Source organism: Bos indicus, chromosome 29 (assembly GCF_029378745.1).
Source record: "Bos indicus isolate NIAB-ARS_2022 breed Sahiwal x Tharparkar chromosome 29, NIAB-ARS_B.indTharparkar_mat_pri_1.0, whole genome shotgun sequence".
Classification (NCBI taxonomy): Eukaryota; Metazoa; Chordata; class Mammalia; order Artiodactyla; family Bovidae; genus Bos; species Bos indicus.
The window spans coordinates 27,081,747-27,101,426 of NC_091788.1; the positions used below are offsets into that span (position 1 = coordinate 27,081,747).

At 39.3% G+C, this 19,680-nt stretch overlaps 2 protein-coding genes across 2 annotated transcripts; one reads left to right on the forward strand and one right to left on the reverse strand.

The window, feature by feature from the left end:
- Window positions 1-3,706: 3,706 nt before the first annotated feature.
- On the forward strand, window positions 3,707-4,642 carry LOC109554273 (olfactory receptor 10G9-like). Its single transcript, XM_019954600.2, has one exon. The coding sequence runs from the start codon at window positions 3,707-3,709 to the stop codon at window positions 4,640-4,642; it is 936 nt and encodes a 311-aa protein (XP_019810159.2).
- Window positions 4,643-15,098: 10,456 nt separating this feature from the next.
- LOC109554266 (olfactory receptor 10G9-like) lies at window positions 15,099-16,031 on the reverse strand. The gene has a single exon (XM_019954581.2). The coding sequence runs from the start codon at window positions 16,029-16,031 to the stop codon at window positions 15,099-15,101; it is 933 nt and encodes a 310-aa protein (XP_019810140.2).
- Between the last annotated feature and the right edge of the window lie 3,649 nt (window positions 16,032-19,680).

The window sequence follows — 19,680 nt, forward strand, 5'->3', positions numbered from 1 at the left end:
TCAGGTATGACCTAAATCATATCCCTTATGATTATACAGTGGAAATAATCAAATCAGGGATTGATCTGATAGAAAAAGTCCCTGAAGAACTATGGATGGAGGTTCATGGCATTATAAAGGGGGCAGTGATCAAGACCATCCCCAAGAAAAAGAAATGCAAAAGTCAACGTGGTTGTCAGAGGAGGCCTTACAAATAACTGAGAAAAGAAGAGAAGCAAAAGGCAATAGAGAAAAAGAAAGATATACCCATTTAAATGAAGAGTTCCAAAGAATAGCATTGAGAGATACCCAATGCAAAGAAATAGAGGAAAACAATAGAATGGGAAAGACTAGAGATCTCTTCAAGAAAATTAGTGACACCAAGGGAAACTTTCATGCAAAGATGGGCACAATAAAGGACAGAAATGGTATGGACCTAATATAAGCAGAAGATATTAAGACGAGGTGGTAAGAACACACAGAAGAACTATACAAAAAAGATCTTCATGACCCAGATAACCACGATGGTGTAATCACTCACCTAAGGTCAGACATCCTGGAATGTGAAGTCAAGTGGGCCTTAGGAAACATCATTATGAACAAAGCTAGTGGAGGTGATGGAATTCCAGCTGAGCTATTTCAAACCCTAAAAGATAATGCTGTGAAAGTTCTGCCTTCAAATGCCAGCGATTTTGGAAAACTCAGCAGTGGCCACAGGACTGGAAAAGGTCAGTTTTCATTCCAACCCCAAAGAAAGGCAATGTCAAAGAATTCTCAAACTACCACATAACTGCACTCATCTCAGATGCTAGCAAAACGAAAGTCACTCAGTTGTGTCTGACTCTTTGCAACCCCATGGACTGTATCAGTTCAGTTCAGTTCAGTCGCTCAGTCGTGTCCAACTCTTTGTGACCTCATGAATCGCAGCACGCCAGGCCTCCCTGTCCATCAGCATCTCCCAGAGTTCACTCAAACTCGTGTCCATTGAGTCGGTGATGCCATCCAGCCATCTCATCCTCTGTCGTCCCCTTCTCCTCTTGCCCCCAATCCCTCCCAGCATCAGAGTCTTTTCCAATGAGTCAACTCTTCGCATGAGGTGGCCAAAGTACTGGAGTTTCAGCTTTAGCATAATTCCTTCCAAAGAACACCCCAGGACTGATCTCCTTCAGAATGGACTGGTTGGATCTCCTTGCAGTCCAAGGGACTCTCAAGAGTCTTCTCCAACACCACAGTTCAAAAGCATCAATTCTTCGGTGCTCAGCTTTCTTCACAGTCCAACTCTCACATCCATACATGACCACTGGAAAAACCATAGCCTTGACTAGACAGACCTTTGTTGGCAAAGTAATGTCTCTGCTTTTGAATATGTTATCTAGGTTGGACATAAATTTCCTTTCAAGGAGTAAGTGTCTTTTAATTTCATGGCCACAGTCACCATCTGCAGTGATTTTGGAGCCCCCCAAAATAAAGTCTGACACTGTTTACACTGTTTCCCCATCTATTTTCCATTAAGTGATGGGACTGTATGCCATGATCTTCATTTTCTGAATGTTGAGCTTTAAGCCAACTTTTTCACTCTCCTCTTTCACCTTCATCAAGAGGGTCTTTAATTCCTCTTACCTTTCTGTCATAAGGGTGGTGTCATTGCATATCTGAGGTTATTGATATTTCTCCCAGCAATTTTGATTCCAATGCTTCTTCCAGCCCAGCGTTTCTCATGATGTACTCTGCATAGAAGTTAAATAAGCAGGGTGACAATATACAGCCTTGACGTACTCCTTTTCCTATTTGGAACCAGTCTGTTGTTCCATGTCGACTTCTAACTGTTGCTTCCTGACCTGCACATAGGTTTCTCAAGAGGCAGATCAGGTGGTCTGGTATTCCCGTCTCTTTCAGAATTTTCCACAGTTTATTGTGATCCACACAGTCACTGTATAGTCCATGGAATTCTCCAAGCCAGAATACTGTAGTGGGTACCCTTTCCCTTCTCCAGGGGATCTTCCCAACCCAGTGATCAAACCCAGGTCTCCCACATTGTAGGCAGATTCTTTACCAGCTAAGCCAAAGAGAAGTCCAAGTTTGTAGCGTATCCTTCCTCTGGTGGATCTTCCCCACCTAGGAATCAAACTGGGGTCTCCTGCACTGTAGGCAGATTCTTTACCAATGCTAGGTAAGTAATGCTCAAAATTCTTCAAGTCAGGCTTCAACAGTATGTGAACTGTGAACTTCTAGATGTTCAAGTTGGATTTAGAAAAGGCAGAAGAACCAGAGATCAAATTGCCAACATCCATTGGATCATAGAAAAAGCAAGAAAGTTCCAGAAAAACTTCTACTTCTGCTTTATTGACTATACCAAAGCCTTTGACTGTGTGGATCACAAGAAATTGTGGAAAATACTAAATGAGATGGAAATACCAGACCATCTTACCTGCCCCCTGAGAAATCTGTTTGCAGGTCAAGAAGCAACAGTTAGAACTGGACATGGAACAACAGACTAGATCCAAATAGGGAAAGGAGTACGTCAAGGCTGCATATTGTCACCCTGCTTATTTAACTTACATGCAGAATACATCATGTGAAATGCCAGGCTGGATGAAGCATAACCTGCAATCAAGTTTTCAGGGAGAAATATCAATAACCTCAGATATGCAGATGACAGCACCCTTATGGCAGAAAGTGAAGAAGAACTAAAGAGCCTCTTGATGAAAGTGAAAGAGGAAAGTGAAAAAGTTGGCTTCTAACTCAACATTCAGAAAACGAAGATCATGGCATCTGGTCTCATCACTTGATGGTAAATAGATGGGGAAACAATGGAAACAGTGACAGACTATTTTTATTTTTGGCTCTAAAATCACTGCAGATGGTGACTGCAGCCATGAAATTAAAAGAGAGTTGCTCCTTAGAAGAAAAGCTATGACCAACCTAGACAGCATATTAAAAAGCAGAGCCATTACTTTGCCAGCAAAGGTCCATTTAGTTAAGGCTATGGTTTTTCCAGCAGTCATGTATGGATGTGAGTGTTGGACTATAAAGAAAGCTGAGTGCTAAATAATTGATGTTTTTGAACTGTGGAGAAGACTCTTGAAAGTCCCCTGGACTTCAAGAAGATCCAACCAGCCAATCCTAAAGGAAATCAGCCCTGAACATTCATTAGAAGGACTGATGCTGAAGCTGAAACTCCAATACTTTGGTCACCTGATGCGAAGAGCTAACTCATTGGAAAAGACCCTGATGCTGGAAGAGATTGAAAGTGGGAGGAGAAGGGGATGACAGAGGATGAGATGGTTTGATGGCATCAGTGACGCAAGGACATGAGTTTGAGAAAGCTTCAGGAATTGGTGATGGACAGGGAAGCCTGGTGTGCTGCAGTCCATGGGGTCACAAAGATTCAGACATGACTGAGCAACTGAACTGAACTAGCAATATTTATGATACAACAGTGGAAATTTAAAATTGATTTATCCTTTTTTTTTTTTTTAACATATATCTGTGTGTGTTTCTGTCTCTCTGTGTGAGAGAGAGTTAGAGAGGTAAGAGAGGGAGAAGACAGAATCATTCTATCCTTTTTTTCAAAGGCGACTTGTTATAAACAAAGTTGAGTATGATCCTAGAACTATGTAGCATATATGATGCAGTTTTTGTATAGAAAATGGGTTTTCAGTTTTTGATTAAATGCTGGGTGCTCTTGATATTCCCATAGAGAGAAGGAGCGATCAAAAGTGGAGAAATGACAAACGTGAGCCTAGTGACAACATTCATCCTCACGGGCCTTCCCCATGCACCAGAGCTGGACACATTCCTCTTTGGAATCTTCCTGGTGATCTATGTCCTCACTTTGGTGGGGAACCTACTCATCTTGCTGGTGATTATAGTGAATCCTCACCTGCACACCCCCATGTACTACTTCCTGAGCAACCTGTCCTTCATTGACATGTGGTACTCCACGGTCACTACACCCAAAATGCTGATGACCCTGGTGTCCCCAGAAGGCAGTCTTGTCTCCTTTCCCAGCTGTGTGGCCCAGCTCTACTCTTTCCACTTCCTGGGCAGCACCGAGTGTTTCCTCTACACCGTCATGTCCTATGACCGTTTCCTGGCCATCAGTTACCCACTAAGGTACGCCAGAATGATGAGTGGTAGGACATGTGCCATCCTGGCCACAACCACGTGGCTCAGTGGCTCTGTGCACTCTGCTGCCCAGACCACATTGACGTTCCGTTTGCCCTTCTGTGGACCCAACCAGATCCAGCATTACATCTGTGATGCACCACCCATCCTCAAACTGGCCTGTGCAGACACGTCCACCGTGGAGATGGTGATCTTTGTCAACATTGGGGTGGTGGCCTCAGGTTGCTTTCTCCTGATAGTGCTGTCCTACGTGTCCATCATCCATTCCATCCTGAAGATCCGCACCTCAGAGGGAAGATGGAGAGCCTTCCAGACCTGTGCCTCCCACTGCGCTGTGGTCCTTTGCTTCTTTGTTCCTTGTGTTTTCATTTACCTGAGACCAGGCTCCAAGGAGGTTGTGGACAGCATTGTGGCTGTTTTCTACACTGTGATGACACCCCTTCTGAACCCTGTGATCTACACCCTGCGGAACAAGGAAGTGAAGAAAGCTCTGTTGAAGTTTAAAGACAAAGTAGTGTACTCAGAAAGCAAATAAGCTATATTATGTAGATACACATATTGAAAAAACTTAGTAATATAATTTAGTCGTCAACAAGAAATGTATTACATTTATAGTTCTCAATATGAAATTTTATCTAAATCAGCTAGTGAGGAATATTTGTTTGACTAATTTTTCTGAGGAATTTTTAAGGCCACATTAGGTTTTTAAACATGAGATTTCAGTTTATTCCTTAGTGGTTCAGATGGCAAAGAGCCTGCCTACAATGCAGGAAACCTGGGTTTGATCCCTGGGTCAGGAAGAATCCCTCCATAGGAGAATGACTATCCACTCCAGTATTCTTGCCTGGAGAATTCCCTGGACAGAGGAGTCTGTCACACTACAGTCTATGGGGTCAAAAAGAGTCAGACACGACAGACCAACTAACATGTTAACACACTTTCACACTTCCAGTTTATTAATTTAGTGAAACCAAGGCACATATCAAATTATCTTAAACTGCATAGTTCCTTGCAATGTAATTTGGTTTGACCTCTTCTATTGAATATCATTTAAAAAATTTGTTGGAGTGTAGTTAATTTCTAATAATATGTTAATTTAAGGCATAGAGCATAGCAATTCAGTTATACATATACATATATTCATCCTTTTTCAGATTCTTTTCCTATGTAGGTTATTATAGGATGCTGAGTGGAGTTCCTTGTGCTGCATCATAGGTCCTTATTCATTATCTATTTTATATATAGTTGTATATGAATGGACTGGTTCCCAAATGGGAAAGAAATACATCAAGGCTGTATATTGTCACCCTGCTTATTTAACTTATATGCTGAGTAAATCATGCGAAATGCCAGGCTGGATGAAACACAAGCTGGAATCAACATTGCTGGGAGAAATATCAATAACCTCAGGCATGCAGATGACACCACCCTTATGGCAGAAAGCGAATAGGAACTGAAGAGCCTCCTGATGGAAGTGAAAGAGGAGAGTGAAAAAGCTGGCTTAAACCTCAACATTCAAAAAACTAAGATCATGGCATCCAGTCTGATCACTTCATGGTAAATAGATAGGGAAACAATGGAAACAGTGACAGACCTTTATTTTCTTGGGCTCCAAATCACTGAAGATGGTGACTGCAGCCATAAAATTAAAAGACGCTTACTCCTTGGAAGAAAAGCTATGACCGTTCTAGACAGCATATTAAAAAGAAGAGACATTACTTTGCCAACAAAGGTCCATCTAGTCAAAGCTATGGTTCTTCCAATAGTCATGTATGGATGTGAGAGTTAGACCATAAAGAAAGCTGAGTGCTGAAGAACTGATGCTTTTGAACTGTGGTGTTGGAGAAGACTGTTGAGAGTCCCTTAGAGTGCAAGGAGATCAAGCCAGTCCATCCTAAAGGAAATAAGTCCTGAATATTCATTGGAAGGACTGATGCTGAAGCTGAAACTTTAATACTTTGGCTACCTGATGCAAAGAACTGACTCATTGGAAAAGACCCTCATGCTGGGAACAATTGAAGGTGGGAGGAGAAGGGGACGACAGAGGGTGAGATGGTTGGATAGCATCACTGACCTGATGGGCGTGAGTATGGTGAAGGGTTGGTGAAGGACAGGGAAGCCTGGTGTGCTGCAGTACATGGGGTCGCAAAGGGTTGGACATGACTGAGTGACTGAACTGAACTGATATGAATGTTAATCCCAGGCTACTAACTATTATCTCTCACCCCACCTTGTTTCCCCTTTGGTAACTATAAAGTTTGTTTTTGGAATCTGTGAGTCTATTTCTGTTTTGTAAATGAGTTCATTTATATAATTAAAAAATATATAAAAATACCACTTTCTCTATCCATTCCTCTGTGGACATTTAGGTTGGTACTATGTCTTGGCTATTCTAAAATAGTGTTGCTATGAACATTGTAGTGCCTGTATCTTGTCAAATTATGGTTTTTCTCTGGATATATGCACAGGAGGGGATTACTAGATCATGTGATATTTCTATTTTTACTATTTTAAGGAGTTCCATACTGTTATCCATAGAGGTTGCGACAATTCACATTCTCACCAATAGTGTACAAGGTTTCTCTCTTCTCCACAGCCTCTCCAGCATTTATTATTTGTAGATTTTTTGAGGATGGCTGTTCTGACCAGTGTGAGGTAATACTTCATTGTAGTTTTCATTTGCAATTCTCTAATTATTAGTGATGTTGAGCATCTTTTTATGTGCTTTTGGCACTCTGTATGCCTTCCTTTGGACTTCCCAAGTGGCTAAGTGGTTAGAATTTGCCTTCCAAGGCGGGAGATGCAGGAGATGTGGGTTCAGTCCCTGGGTGTAGAAGATCCCTTGGAGAAGGAAGTGGCAACCCTTTTCAGTATTCTTGCCTGGATAATCCCATGGACAAAAGAGCCTGGCAGGCTACAATTCAAGAGGCTGCAAAGAGTTGGATACAACTGAGTGACTGAGAATGCAGCATGCAGGCCTTCCTTTGAGAAATGTGTATTTAGATCTTTTGCTCATTTTTTGATTGAGTGGCTGTTGTGTTTTTGAGAGAGTTGCTTGAATATTTTAGATATGAATCACAGAGTTGCTTGAATATTTTAGATATGAATCCTTTGACAATCGCTTCATTGGCAAGTATTTTCTCCCATTCCATGGCTTGTCTTTTTGTTTTGTTTATAGTTTTCTCTGCTGTGCAAATGCTTTTAGTTAAATTAGGTCCTATTTGTTTATTTTTGCTTTTATTTTCATTAATCTAGTAGGTGAATAGGAAAGCTACTTCTGCGATTTATGTCTGAGTGTTCTGCCTATATTTTCCTCTAAGAGTTTTGTAGTGTCCAGCCTTATATTTGGGTTTTTGAACCATTTTTACTTTATTTTTGTGTTAGAGAGTGTTCCAAACTAGTTCTTTTACATGTAGCTTTACAGTATTCCCAGAACCACTTATGAAGAGACTGTCTTTTCTCTACTATATATTCTTGCCTCCTTTGTCATAGATTACTTGGCCATATGTGTGTAGATTTATTTCTGGGCTTTCAATCTGGTTCCATTGGTCTAAATTTAAGTTTTTGTGTAGTACTGTACTGTTTTGATTACTGTAGCTTTGTATTATAGTCTGAAGTCAAGGAGCCTGATACCTCCATCTTCACTTATCTTTGTCAGGATTGGTTTGGTTCTTCAGAGTCTTTTCTGTTTCCTTATAACTTAAATATTTTTTTACTCTAGTTTTGTGAAAAATGTCATTGGTCATTTGATAGGGATTGCTAAGAATGTGTAGATTGCCTTTTGACATATAACATTAGTAGTGGGTGTACAAAATAATATTTCAATATTTGTATATATTGCAAAATACCACAGTAAGTTTAGTTAACATTTGTCAAAATTCATAGTGACAATTTTTTTCTTTTGTAATAACTTTTAAGATCTGTTCTTTAGCAACTTTCAAATATATAATAGAATGTTATTAAGTATGATCACCACATTGTTTGTGCTGTCCCATGACTTATTTATTTAATAACTGGAAGTTTTCACCTTTTGACCCCCTTCATTCATTTTGCTCACTCTCCATCACCTGCCACTACCATATTCAGTTCAGTTCAGTTCATTTCAGTCACTCAGTCATGTCTGACTCTTTGTGACCCCATGAATCACAGCACGCCAGGCCTCCCTGTCCATCACCAACTCCCGGAGTTCACTCAGACTCACGTCCATCGAGTCAGTGATGCCATCCAGCCATCTCATCCTCTGTCGTCCCCTTCTCCTCCTGCCCCTAATCCCTTCCAGCCTCAGAGTCTTTTCCAATGAGTCAACTCTTTGCATGAGGTGGCCTAAGTACTGGAGTTTCAGCTTTAGCATCATTCCTTCCAAAGAAATCCCAGGGCTGATCTCCTTCAGAATGGACTGGTTGGATCTCCTTGCAGTCCAAGGGACTCTCAAGAGTCTTCTCTAACACCACAGTTCAAAAGCATCAATTCTTCGGTGCTTAGCCTTCTTCACAGTCCAACTCTCACATCCATACGTGACCACAGGAAAAACCATAGCCTCTTCAGTCAAGGCTAGACAGACCTTTGTTGGCAAAGTAATGTCTCTGCTTTTGAATATGCTATCTAGGTTGGACATAACTTTCTTCCAAGGAGTAAGCATCTTTTAATTTCATGGCTGCAGTCACCATCTGCGGTGATTTTGACATTAGCAATTACTATTCTGTTTTTTATATCTATAAACTTGACTATTTGTTGTTGTTGCTGATTCCACATACATGTGTGATCATAAGATATTTATCTTTGACTTAGTTCACTTAGCTTAATGTCCTCAAGGTCTGTTCATGTTGTCACAAATGGCAGGATTGCCTTCTTTCTCATTGGTAATTTATATTAAATATCCCATTATATATATGTGTGTGTGTGTGTGTACACATCTATACACACATATATATACTGTGGTGAGATATATCTATATCTATCTATCACAGTCAAGAATGAAAGATAAGGTATTCCCTACAGTAACAATATAAGCATTGTATTCTGAATATTTTTCCTAGCCTTCCTCAAATGGATCCATGTTCTTTCCATAGAGTAACTAGTGAAGAAAAATACCACACCATTTAAAATTTCTTAAATTTTGGCTTTGCCAGCTGATAAATGGAGAGCTGAACCAAGTCCACCTTAGAAAAATACTTTACCCTGCAATTAATTCCTAGTTCATAAGCGTGGAGTAGGAATTGATATCTCAGCATCTGAAAGAGTCTTCTTGTTGGCTTTCTGACCCTGTAGTAAGTAGGAGCTGTTCTAGGCCATGTGGAAGCCCTTGGTCTTCCCACTTTCAAGAAGAGTCATAAAAACTTTTGTTTTTGAGGAGACTCACAGAGGTTAATAGTACTATCAAAAATTAGAAAGATTCAGGATGAAAATTTTGATTACATTCCTGTTTAACTCTACAGCTGCAGAATGATACAGAATCATAGATTTAATGGTATAGTGACTAAAGTCACAGCTCCTGATCTAGATGTGGTCTGCTTAGTGTGTGTTAGGACAGCCACGAGTAAGGTGATCTCTAGCTGTTAATCACTTCTAATTTGTGAAAATTTCCAAAACACAATCTCATGCATAAAAATTTTCATATACATAATAGTTACATGCATAGCACACATATTTCATAATGCTAAAATGAGATATGTGTGAACATGATCCAGTTCGAAACAAAATGTCGCGTGAACCCCTGGAGCATCCTTTGTGATTTTCTCCCATAGCAATCTCTTCTCTTGGTATGAGAGATAACAACTACCCTGACATTACTGTTAGCACTCCCATTGATTTTCTTTTACCAGTAAGTTTACCAACTATGTTTCATTCCTGTTTTGAACTCATATAAATGGAACCATGCAGCAGCATTTTAACCTAAAAATATCTGTTTAAAATATTTGACTTTGGTGTCTGTAGTTACTTAAAATTTTAAAAAATTCTGTAGTATCTGTTTTATGAATAAGACTTTTTTTTTCCTCTGCTTTTCTGTACTTCCTCTCTCTTCTTTTCAAACTGAACAACAATGTGAAAACATCAGATAATATCTTCTGAACAATAGTTTTTTTTCCTAAAGAAGTTCTCTTGATAATTTTTGCAAGGCAGGTCTGTTGGCAACAAATTTGTTTGTCTGAGAAAGTCATTATTTTACTTTCAAGTTGGAGGATAATAGTATTGGGTTTAGAAGTTCAACATGATAATTTTTTTTATCACCTTTTAAATATTTCACTCCACTCTTTTCTTGATTGCATGGTTTCTAATCATATTTCCTCTGAAATTCAGAGTGGTTTATGCATTTTGAATCCTAGGTCCTTATCAAATTGATATTTTGAGCGTATTTCTCTCATTCTATGTGCTGTTTTTTTACCTTCTTCATGATGTCTTTTGGAGGATGTCTTATTTTGAGCAGTGTGGAAAGTTGAGGAGCCTGACACTTTCTGATTAATAAGGAAATCCTCTCTATTAAGTATAGCATCTTAATTGACTTAATTTTTTTGAAATATAAAACAATCCTAGTTTTGATAATTATATTTTTATTACAGTGTTGCAATGTACTTTTATTACAAAGTTTCAATTGCCCATTGGGTAACTGAAGATCAGCTATTAGTATACATATATCCCCTCCTTCTTGAGCCTCCATCCCACCAGCGCCCCATACCACCCCTCTAGGTCATCACAGAGCACCGAGCTGAGTTCCCTGTGTTATACAACAGGTTCCAACTAGCTATCTGTTTCATACATGTCGGTGAACCAATGCTTCTTTCTTGATTCTTCCCACCCCTCCTTCCCCCACTGTGTCCACATGTCCATTCTCTACATCTGAGTCTCTATTCCTACCCTGAAAATAGTCACATCTGCACCATCTTTCCAGATTTCATGTCCAACTCTTTACAGCCCTATGGACTATATACATATGCACTAATATATAGTATTTGTATTTTTCTTTCTGACTTACTTCACTGTGTATGACAGCCTTTAGGTCCATCCACATCACTACAAATTACCCGTTTTTTTCTCCTTTGCATGGATGAGTAATATTCCATTGTATATATGCATCACAACTTCTTCATCCATTCATCTGTCAATGGACATTTAGGTTGCTTCTGTATCCTGGCTATTGTAAATAGTGCTACAATGGATATTGGGGTACATGGGTTTTTTTGAATTATGGTTTTCTCAGTATATATGCCCAGTAGTGGAATTTCTTGCAATACCTGCCGTCTCATTTGGGATTCTCTTACCTTGGACGTGGGGTATCTCTTCATGGCTGCTCCAGCAAAGCACAGTCGCTGCTCCTTACCTTGGATGAGATTGCCCCTCCTGACCTTGAATGTGGAGTAGCTCCTCTCAGCCCTCCTGCATTGGCGCAGCCACCTGTAGGAGAAATCCAAGTGAGATGGTTGCGAGAGGGCATCAGAGGGCAGACACACTGAAACCACAATCACAGAAAACTAGCCAGTCTGTTCATATGGACCACAGCCTTGTCTAACTCAATGAAACTAAGCCATGCCATGTGGGGCCACCCAAGATGGACGGGTCATGGTGGAGAGGTATGACAGAATGTGGTCCACTGGAGAAGGGAATGGCAAACCACTTCAGTATTCTTGCCTTGAGAACCCCATGAACAGTATGAAAAGGCAAAATGATAGGATACTGAAGGAGGAACTCTCCAGGTCAGTAGATGCCCAATATGCTACAGGAGATCAGTGGAGAAATAACTCCAGAAAGAATGAAGGGATGAAGCCAAAGCAAAACAATACCCAGTTGTGGATGTGATTGGTGATACAATCAAGGTCCAATGCTGTAAAGAGCAATATTGCATAGGAACCTGGAATGTTAGGTTCATGAATCAAGGCAAATTGGAAGTGGTCAAACAGGAGATGGCAAGAGTGAATGTCGACATTCTAGGAATCAGCGAACTAAAATGGACTGGAATGGGTGAATTTAACTCAGATGACCATTATTTCTACTACTGCAGGCAGGAATCCTTTAGAAGAAATGAAGTAGCCATCATGGTCAACAAAAGAGTCCAAAATGCAGCATACTTTGCTGGGACAATCAGCACATAAGAGGCAAATGTTGAATAAGAGGGAAAAAAGTTTAAATACATGAAATTTGATGCAATAACTTTATCTACTAATGGAAATATCTGACAAACTGAAGTTATTAGGGACTTGAACAAGGAAGGCAGGAACAGCATGTACAGAAAGAGAAGGCCCCTGTTTAGGACTGATATCTAAAATTATGACTGTGCATCAGAAGTTGGGTCCCTCAGTATGTATAAACATACTGGGAAGTGGAAAGAGTCTGTAGCAGGGAGAGCATCTTAAATAAATGATACCAACAATTATGAAGGTGGAATACTACAAAAAAAGACAATATTTTTCCTTGAGAAGTCCATACCTTAATGTGAAGCTCACAAATATATAGTGTTATAAAGCACTTAGAATCTAAGTCAGGCAGAGTTAGGGTAGCTAAGGTGCTTTTCATAGCATATGGGGGAAATAAGTTTTTTTTTTTTTTAAAACCTACATTTGATATATAAACTACACACAACTGTACAAAATTCTGTTCTTTGTTGCTTCAGTGATTATTGATGTTAACTGATGTTTTGTCCTCAAAGAATTAAAAGGTTCCTGAAATTATGTTATACCAATACAGAATTTCACTAGAATTTCACTCCATGGGTTTTGATGCTGGGTATTTGGGTGCAGGGCTTCCCTGGGGGCTTAGATGGTAAAGCATCTGCCTGCAATGTGGGAGACCTGGGTTCAATCCCTGGGGCAGGAAGATCCCCTGGAGAAGAAAATGGCAACCCACTTCAGTACTCTTGCCTGGAAAATCCCATGGACAGAGGAGGCTGGTAGGTTACAGTCTCTGGTGTTGCAAAGAGTCAGACACAACTGAATGACTTAACCCAACCCATTTGGGATTAAACCTTAACCACATTCCTTACTAACTGTGTGAATTTGAGTAAGAAACCTGATCATCTTCAGTTTTCTACATTAGGTATCAGTAGTACCTATGGCATAGTGTTTATGTAATGATAAGGTCTCTAGTAAAGAATAAATAAGGTGTCTAATATATCCCAAGCTCAATAACATTTATGTTTTTGCCTCTGAATTATTCCAGAATAATTTAATTCCATGTAATTTTAATGTTTCATGAACTTTATTGCAGTTAAATTACTTGAAAACTAGTAAATACAGAATATCAAATTTATTAAAACATTTGGAATAAATGCATTGTCAATAATGGTGTTAATCATGATACTAATTTATTATCAGTGATTTAAAGAAAACTACTTACATGCATCTTCACAAATACATTATTTCTGAAGATGCATGAATCACTAGTCAATCACGAAAATAGTTCGTAAAAGAATTGAACTGAGAATCAGGCTATCTAGCTGGTGGTCCCAGGTTTGAATTTTAAAACTTTAATTAAGAAGCTATTGCATATTGGTACTGCTACCATCCACAGAGTCACAAAAAGTCAGATGAGACTGAATGACCAATACTTTCACTTCTCAAAGCACTTTTACCTCTACTAACTCATTGAATCCTCCAAATAGTATTGCTAGAGAAGGTCTTTTACAGCTGAAAAACAGAGATACAAAGCATGACTATTTCTAACCTTATTTGAACCAATATTTGCTTTTGTTTACACGCAGTTATAGCACTTCACCCATTGCACGTAGAAGTCCACTTGTATGAGCTGTGTAGCTATGCACTGGGGGGTTTTTAAGGGTGTTTTGTCTTTACTAGGCCTGATTTTTCTAACTTGTGAAAGAAATATGTTGAAATCTCATGATGCCAAGTGATTTAATTACACATTAATTTTTCTACTTTCTTCTAAATAGGAAGCACCCTTGGCTCCAGCCTACAATGTAGGGTGTCCTTGTCCTAGAGCAGGTTGAGGTTTGGTGAATCTGAATTTCCAAGACTCTGAAATATTGAGAGAAGTTGAGAGAAATATTGAAATACTGAGAGAAATATTGAGAGAACAGCATGACCTTCATCACCATCCACAGTGAAATGACCCAGCATAGGATGGTTCTGCTGAATATGAGCATCTGGTCCATTAATACAGGAATTTAAGGTCAGATTATGTGATGGAGACTGGAGGTGTCTGATGGTAGCTTCCTCCTGATCGCACTGACAAAACCTGAGAAACCTCAGGGCTCTATGAAGGTGGTGATGGTTCCAGTCTCTGAAAGGAGCCTCTCAGATCCATAGCTTGGCCTGGCAGACCTACCTGGAGAGACAACAATCCTCTCAGACATGTGGGACTCTTTCAGTGTGGGAGCACTGACCAGGGTCAAGAGGTCCTGGGAAGTGTGGGGTAGTTACCTTGGGACCTTCATGCAAACACACACACAGGTGTGCACACATGCACACACAGACACAGACACACAGACAGACAGACACACACACACGCAGCCACACACACACACAAAAACCTGAGGAGACAGGTGCACAGCTGTATTGATCAGTCAGTGACTCTGATAATTGTTGTTGTTCTTGAGCAGTATCCTCAATTTGTGTGCATAAGACATAAACAAAAAAGTATATTATCAACTTAGGTATATATAAATAGCTCACTATTCTGCATCCAAGATCCAAATTGAATATTCACTCTTTAAAAAGGTAAAAATCATGTTATATGTCAATTATATATGAATACAATTAGACGACAAGGTAAAATAAACATGTTGCAGAGAAATTACTTCATAGATCAAAATTTAACATGTTTATCATAAATAAAAAATTTGTAATTTTTTCAATTTAAAAAATATCCTTGAAACAAATTTTCCTAAGAAGTTTGGATAAAGTTTAATACTGAGAACTATATACATAAAATATTTCACACTGATAAAATCATATATTGTACTATACTATATTGTATTTCTATGTTTCATTGTACTATTCTATTACTATATTTGTTAAATGAATGAGTGTACATTACAGAGATTATTAGCTCTGCAAATACACTACTTTGTCTTTAAGCTTCAACAGAGCTTTCTTCACTTCCTTGTTCCTCAGGGTGTAGACTACAGGGTTCAGAAGGGGCGTCATCACAGTGTAGAAAACAGCCACAATACTGTCCATAGCCTCCTTGGAGCCTGGTCTCAGGTAAATGAAAACACAGGGAACAAAGAAGCAAAGAACCACAGTGCAGTGGGAGGCACAGGTCTGGAAGGCTCTCCATCTTCCCTCTGAGGTGTGGATCTTCAGGATGGAATGGATGATGGACATGTAGGACAGCACTATCAGGAGAAAGCAGCCTGAGGCCACCACCCCAATGTTGACAAAGATCACCATCTCCACGGTGGACGTGTCTGCACAGGCCAGTTTGAGGATGGGTGGTGCATCGCAGAAGTAATGCTGGATCTGGTTGGGTCCACAGAAGGGCAAACGGAACGTCAATGTGGTCTGGGCAGCAGAGTGCACAGAGCCACTGAGCCACGTGGTTGTGGCCAGGATGGCACACGTCCTCCCACTCATCATGCTGGCATACCTGAGCGGGTAACTGATAGCCAGGAAACGGTCATAGGACATGACGGTGTAGAGGAAGCACTCGGTGCTGCCCAGGAAGTGGAAAGAGTAGAGCTGGGCCACACAGCTGGGAAAGGAGACAGGACTGCCTTCTGGGGACACCAGGGTCATCAGCATTTTGGGCACAGTGACCGTGGAGAACCACATGTCAATGAAGGACAGGTTCGTTAGGAAGTAGTACATGGGGGTGTGCAGGTGAGGATTCACTATAATCACCAGAAGGATGAGAAGGTTCCCCACCACAGTGAGGACATAGATCACCAGGAAGATTCCAAAGAGAAGTGTGTCCAACTCTGGTGCATGGGGAAGGCCCATGAGGATGAATGTTGTCACTAGGCTCATATTTGTCATTTCTCCAGGCTTTTGATCTCTCTTTCTCTCTATGGGAATATCAAGAGCATCCAGCACGTAATTGAGAACTGAGAACCTATTCTCTATATAGAAATTGCATTATACATGGTAGATAATTCTAAAATTATACCCCACTTTATTACAAAACTTCTTTGTTTTTTCTTTTTTTTAAAATATAAATTTATTTATTTTAATTGGAGGTTAATTACTTTACAATAATTTTATTTTTAATTGGGTGTTAATTACAATGTTGTGATCGTTTCTGCATGGAATACCTTCATTATCATCCTCTGTGTCTCTCTCTGTCTCTCTCTCTTTCTCTCTCATACACACACAAATTGAGATATATATATATATATATATATACATATGCAGATGAAAGTACAAGAAATCCATTGCATATATTTATTGATGCATCATTGTTATTGTTGTTCAGTCACTAAGTCATGTCTGACTCTTTGCGACCCCATGAACTGCAGCACACGAAGCTTCCCTGTCCTTCACCATCTCCCAGAGTGTGCTCAAACTCATGCCCATTGAGTCAATGATGCCGTCCAACCATCTCATCTTCTGTCATCCCCTTCTCCTCCTGCCCTCAATCTTTGTTAGCATCAGGGTCTCATCCAACGAGTTAGCTCTTTGCATCAGGTGGCCAAAGTATTGGGGCTTCAATTTCAGCATCACTCCTTCTAGTAAATACCACAAATTTAGTAGCATGCTGCTGCTGCTGCTGCTGCTAAGTCGCTTCAGTCGTGTCCGACTCTGTGCGACCCCATAGACGGTAGCCCACTAGGCTCCCCCGTCCCTGGGATTCTCCAGGCAAGAACACTGGAGTGGGTTGCCATTTCCTTCTCCAATGCATGAAAGTGAGAAGTGAAAGTGAAGTCGCTCAGTCGTGTCCGGCTCTTAGCGACCCCATGGACTACAGCCCACCAGGTTCCTCTGTCCATGTCCTCTGTCCATGGATTTTCCAGGCAAGAGTACTGGAGTGGGGTGCCATTGCCTTCTCCGTTTAGTAGCATAAAACAATTCAAATTTACTGTCTTACAGTTTTTTGAGTAAGTTCAGAGCAGGTTAAGAATCTAAACTCCATCCAGAATCCCTACAACCTCCCATATGACCCAGAAAATGGCAACACTCACAACACTGCTGGCCTCATGCTTGTCTTCTTTTAGATAGTTTTTCATGAGGCTCTGAGAACATAAACTTCATATGTGTTATCCCAACCACAGTCCCTGTGTAGGGACTGGTTTCTAATATAATGATACATATTACTATCTTAAATATATATGTATTCTTTAATGTTGGCTTTGTTAGAGATGATATTCCCCAGCAACTCCCCGCCCCCCATCTTCCACTCCTCATAAATCCAGGTGATACTCCCAGAAGAGAAGATAATTCTGTCAAGTATTTGATTCTTATTTAAAGTTACTACCTGTTACAAGAAAGAGAGAGCCAACATAAGAGAAAAGAGCATATGCCAGCTTGAAGTCAAGAAAAGTTGGAATTGTGTACAATGGAAAGTGAGGCAGAAATGATGTTTGTAACAATGCAATACTGTTGAGGTCAGGATTATTATGAATTATTTTTTGAGGGAAGACTCACCAAGATAGGAGAATTGAGGATATCTACTCTTAGCAAAGCCTATACAAAATGGATCTGATCTGCAGACAATGTGATTTAAGCTACATTAAAGCTATATTTTTCGTATAAGAGAATAAATAACGGAGTCAGAGTTAACCCTATATATGTATAGACAGATATCAGAACTCAAAAAATGGAACAAATGTATCTCTAAAATTTCTACTGTACCAGGGGGATCCCATCATCAGGATAAATCACAGTCAGGTTAAATAACGTATGAAAATTTTCATCAGGTGAATTGCAAGGTAGCCTGAGACCTGAGGCAGGAATATCATTGAGAGGTATGTGTTTGACTTGTCTGTCCATGCAATAGCAACTTAGTTGCTATTCATAGGTCCTTATTACTCTTTCATACATGCATCTATGTATTTATGTTGTGAACAATGCAGGGCTTAGTGGCACCAACTTCTCACTCAGCCCCTGCACAGTCAAAAATCCATATAAAACTTTGACTTCCCAGAAACTTAATGACCAATAATCTACCACTAACCTTCCCTTACTGATGGCATAGCAATAAATTAACAAATATTTTGTATGTTATATGTACCATATGCTATACTTGTATAATAAACTAAAGAAAAGAAAATGCTATAAAGAAAATTATAAGAAAATACCCTTATTGTACTGTATTTATGGATATTGCAAGTTTATGTCAACTGTTTACAAAGGGAATCACCTGTTTTAGCACTATTTTAATGTTGTCATTTTAGGATGGAAGACACTGTAGGTGTTACTCATATCACTAATATTAGACATCAAAATGAAAAGATAAGTGAAAAAGAAATTTACATTTATTTACAGCTATAACAATTCATGCATTGATAATGAAGATGTAGTTAAATGATTGCCTCAAGGTAGCCTAGTTCATACACTAATGAATGAATTGTTAGAAAACTCCTATGCGATACAGTATTACAGCTATATTCATTGTACAATATTAACAACATTGTTACTTAAAAAAAAAACCATATATCTGTGATGATAGGCTAATGTAGTTTCTTCCATTATGATGAAGAGAGGCATTTTGTATGGGAATGTAACTCTTTGAAAGTAAAGTTGTAAAATGGCACAAAAGCTAACACAATATTAGTTTTATGTTAAATGTCACTCATCTTTGCCTCTTTAAGGATATACTAGTATCTCCATATGTTTTATGTATTCATGACATACCTAACAGTTTCTTAATTTTTTTGATATTTCTAGGCTATGATTTCTAGGTGATTTTTTTCAAATTGTTGCAATCTCTAAGAACTTTCCAATATATTTATTCAAAAACTCTGTAAATGGATGAGTGTTCAAACTTGTTTTATTCAAGGTTCAACCATATGTGTGTGTGTGTGTGTGTATACATATATGAGAGAGACTTGATGACTACATTTAGATGGAAGTCTAACAATCCCCAAGTAACTTAACTCTGAATAAGTTTAAGAAGGGAAACAAGAGGAAATAAGAGAAATACACCTTTCTAAGAACTCACCTTCTAGTATGTGATTCATTTCAGTATAAAACTGATCTGTGCTTTTGGTTGTTGTTGTTTATACCAAAATCTTACTTCCTACATGCTATGTTGAGATACTTGTTTGCAGGTTACAACTAAAGGAACACACGCTCCTGCGATTGCTCAGTGAGAAAGAGTGCTTGATTTCTGTTCAAGAACCCCACTAGTTTAAATGCAGAGAATGGGAACTAACACAGCTGGATGGGTAGGAGATTATCTTGATTTAGTGTCTCAAGGGATAGGATTACTCTTGAGTCTTCAGGTTCCCTTGATAAGCAGAGGAACAACAGAAAGATTAATAAAAGGTTTTTAATAATCATGCATATTTCTCCTATGTGCTGGTTACTTGAATCATCTTGAGAAGAGTTCATGTCTTTCAGAAACTAATATTTATACCTAAGAAGAAAGAAGGATCCAGTTACCCCATCCCCTCAAAGGGGATGCAGGTAGACTTGTAACTGCTTTCTCCGAACTTAAAATGGTCCAGAAATTATAACTCTCATCACC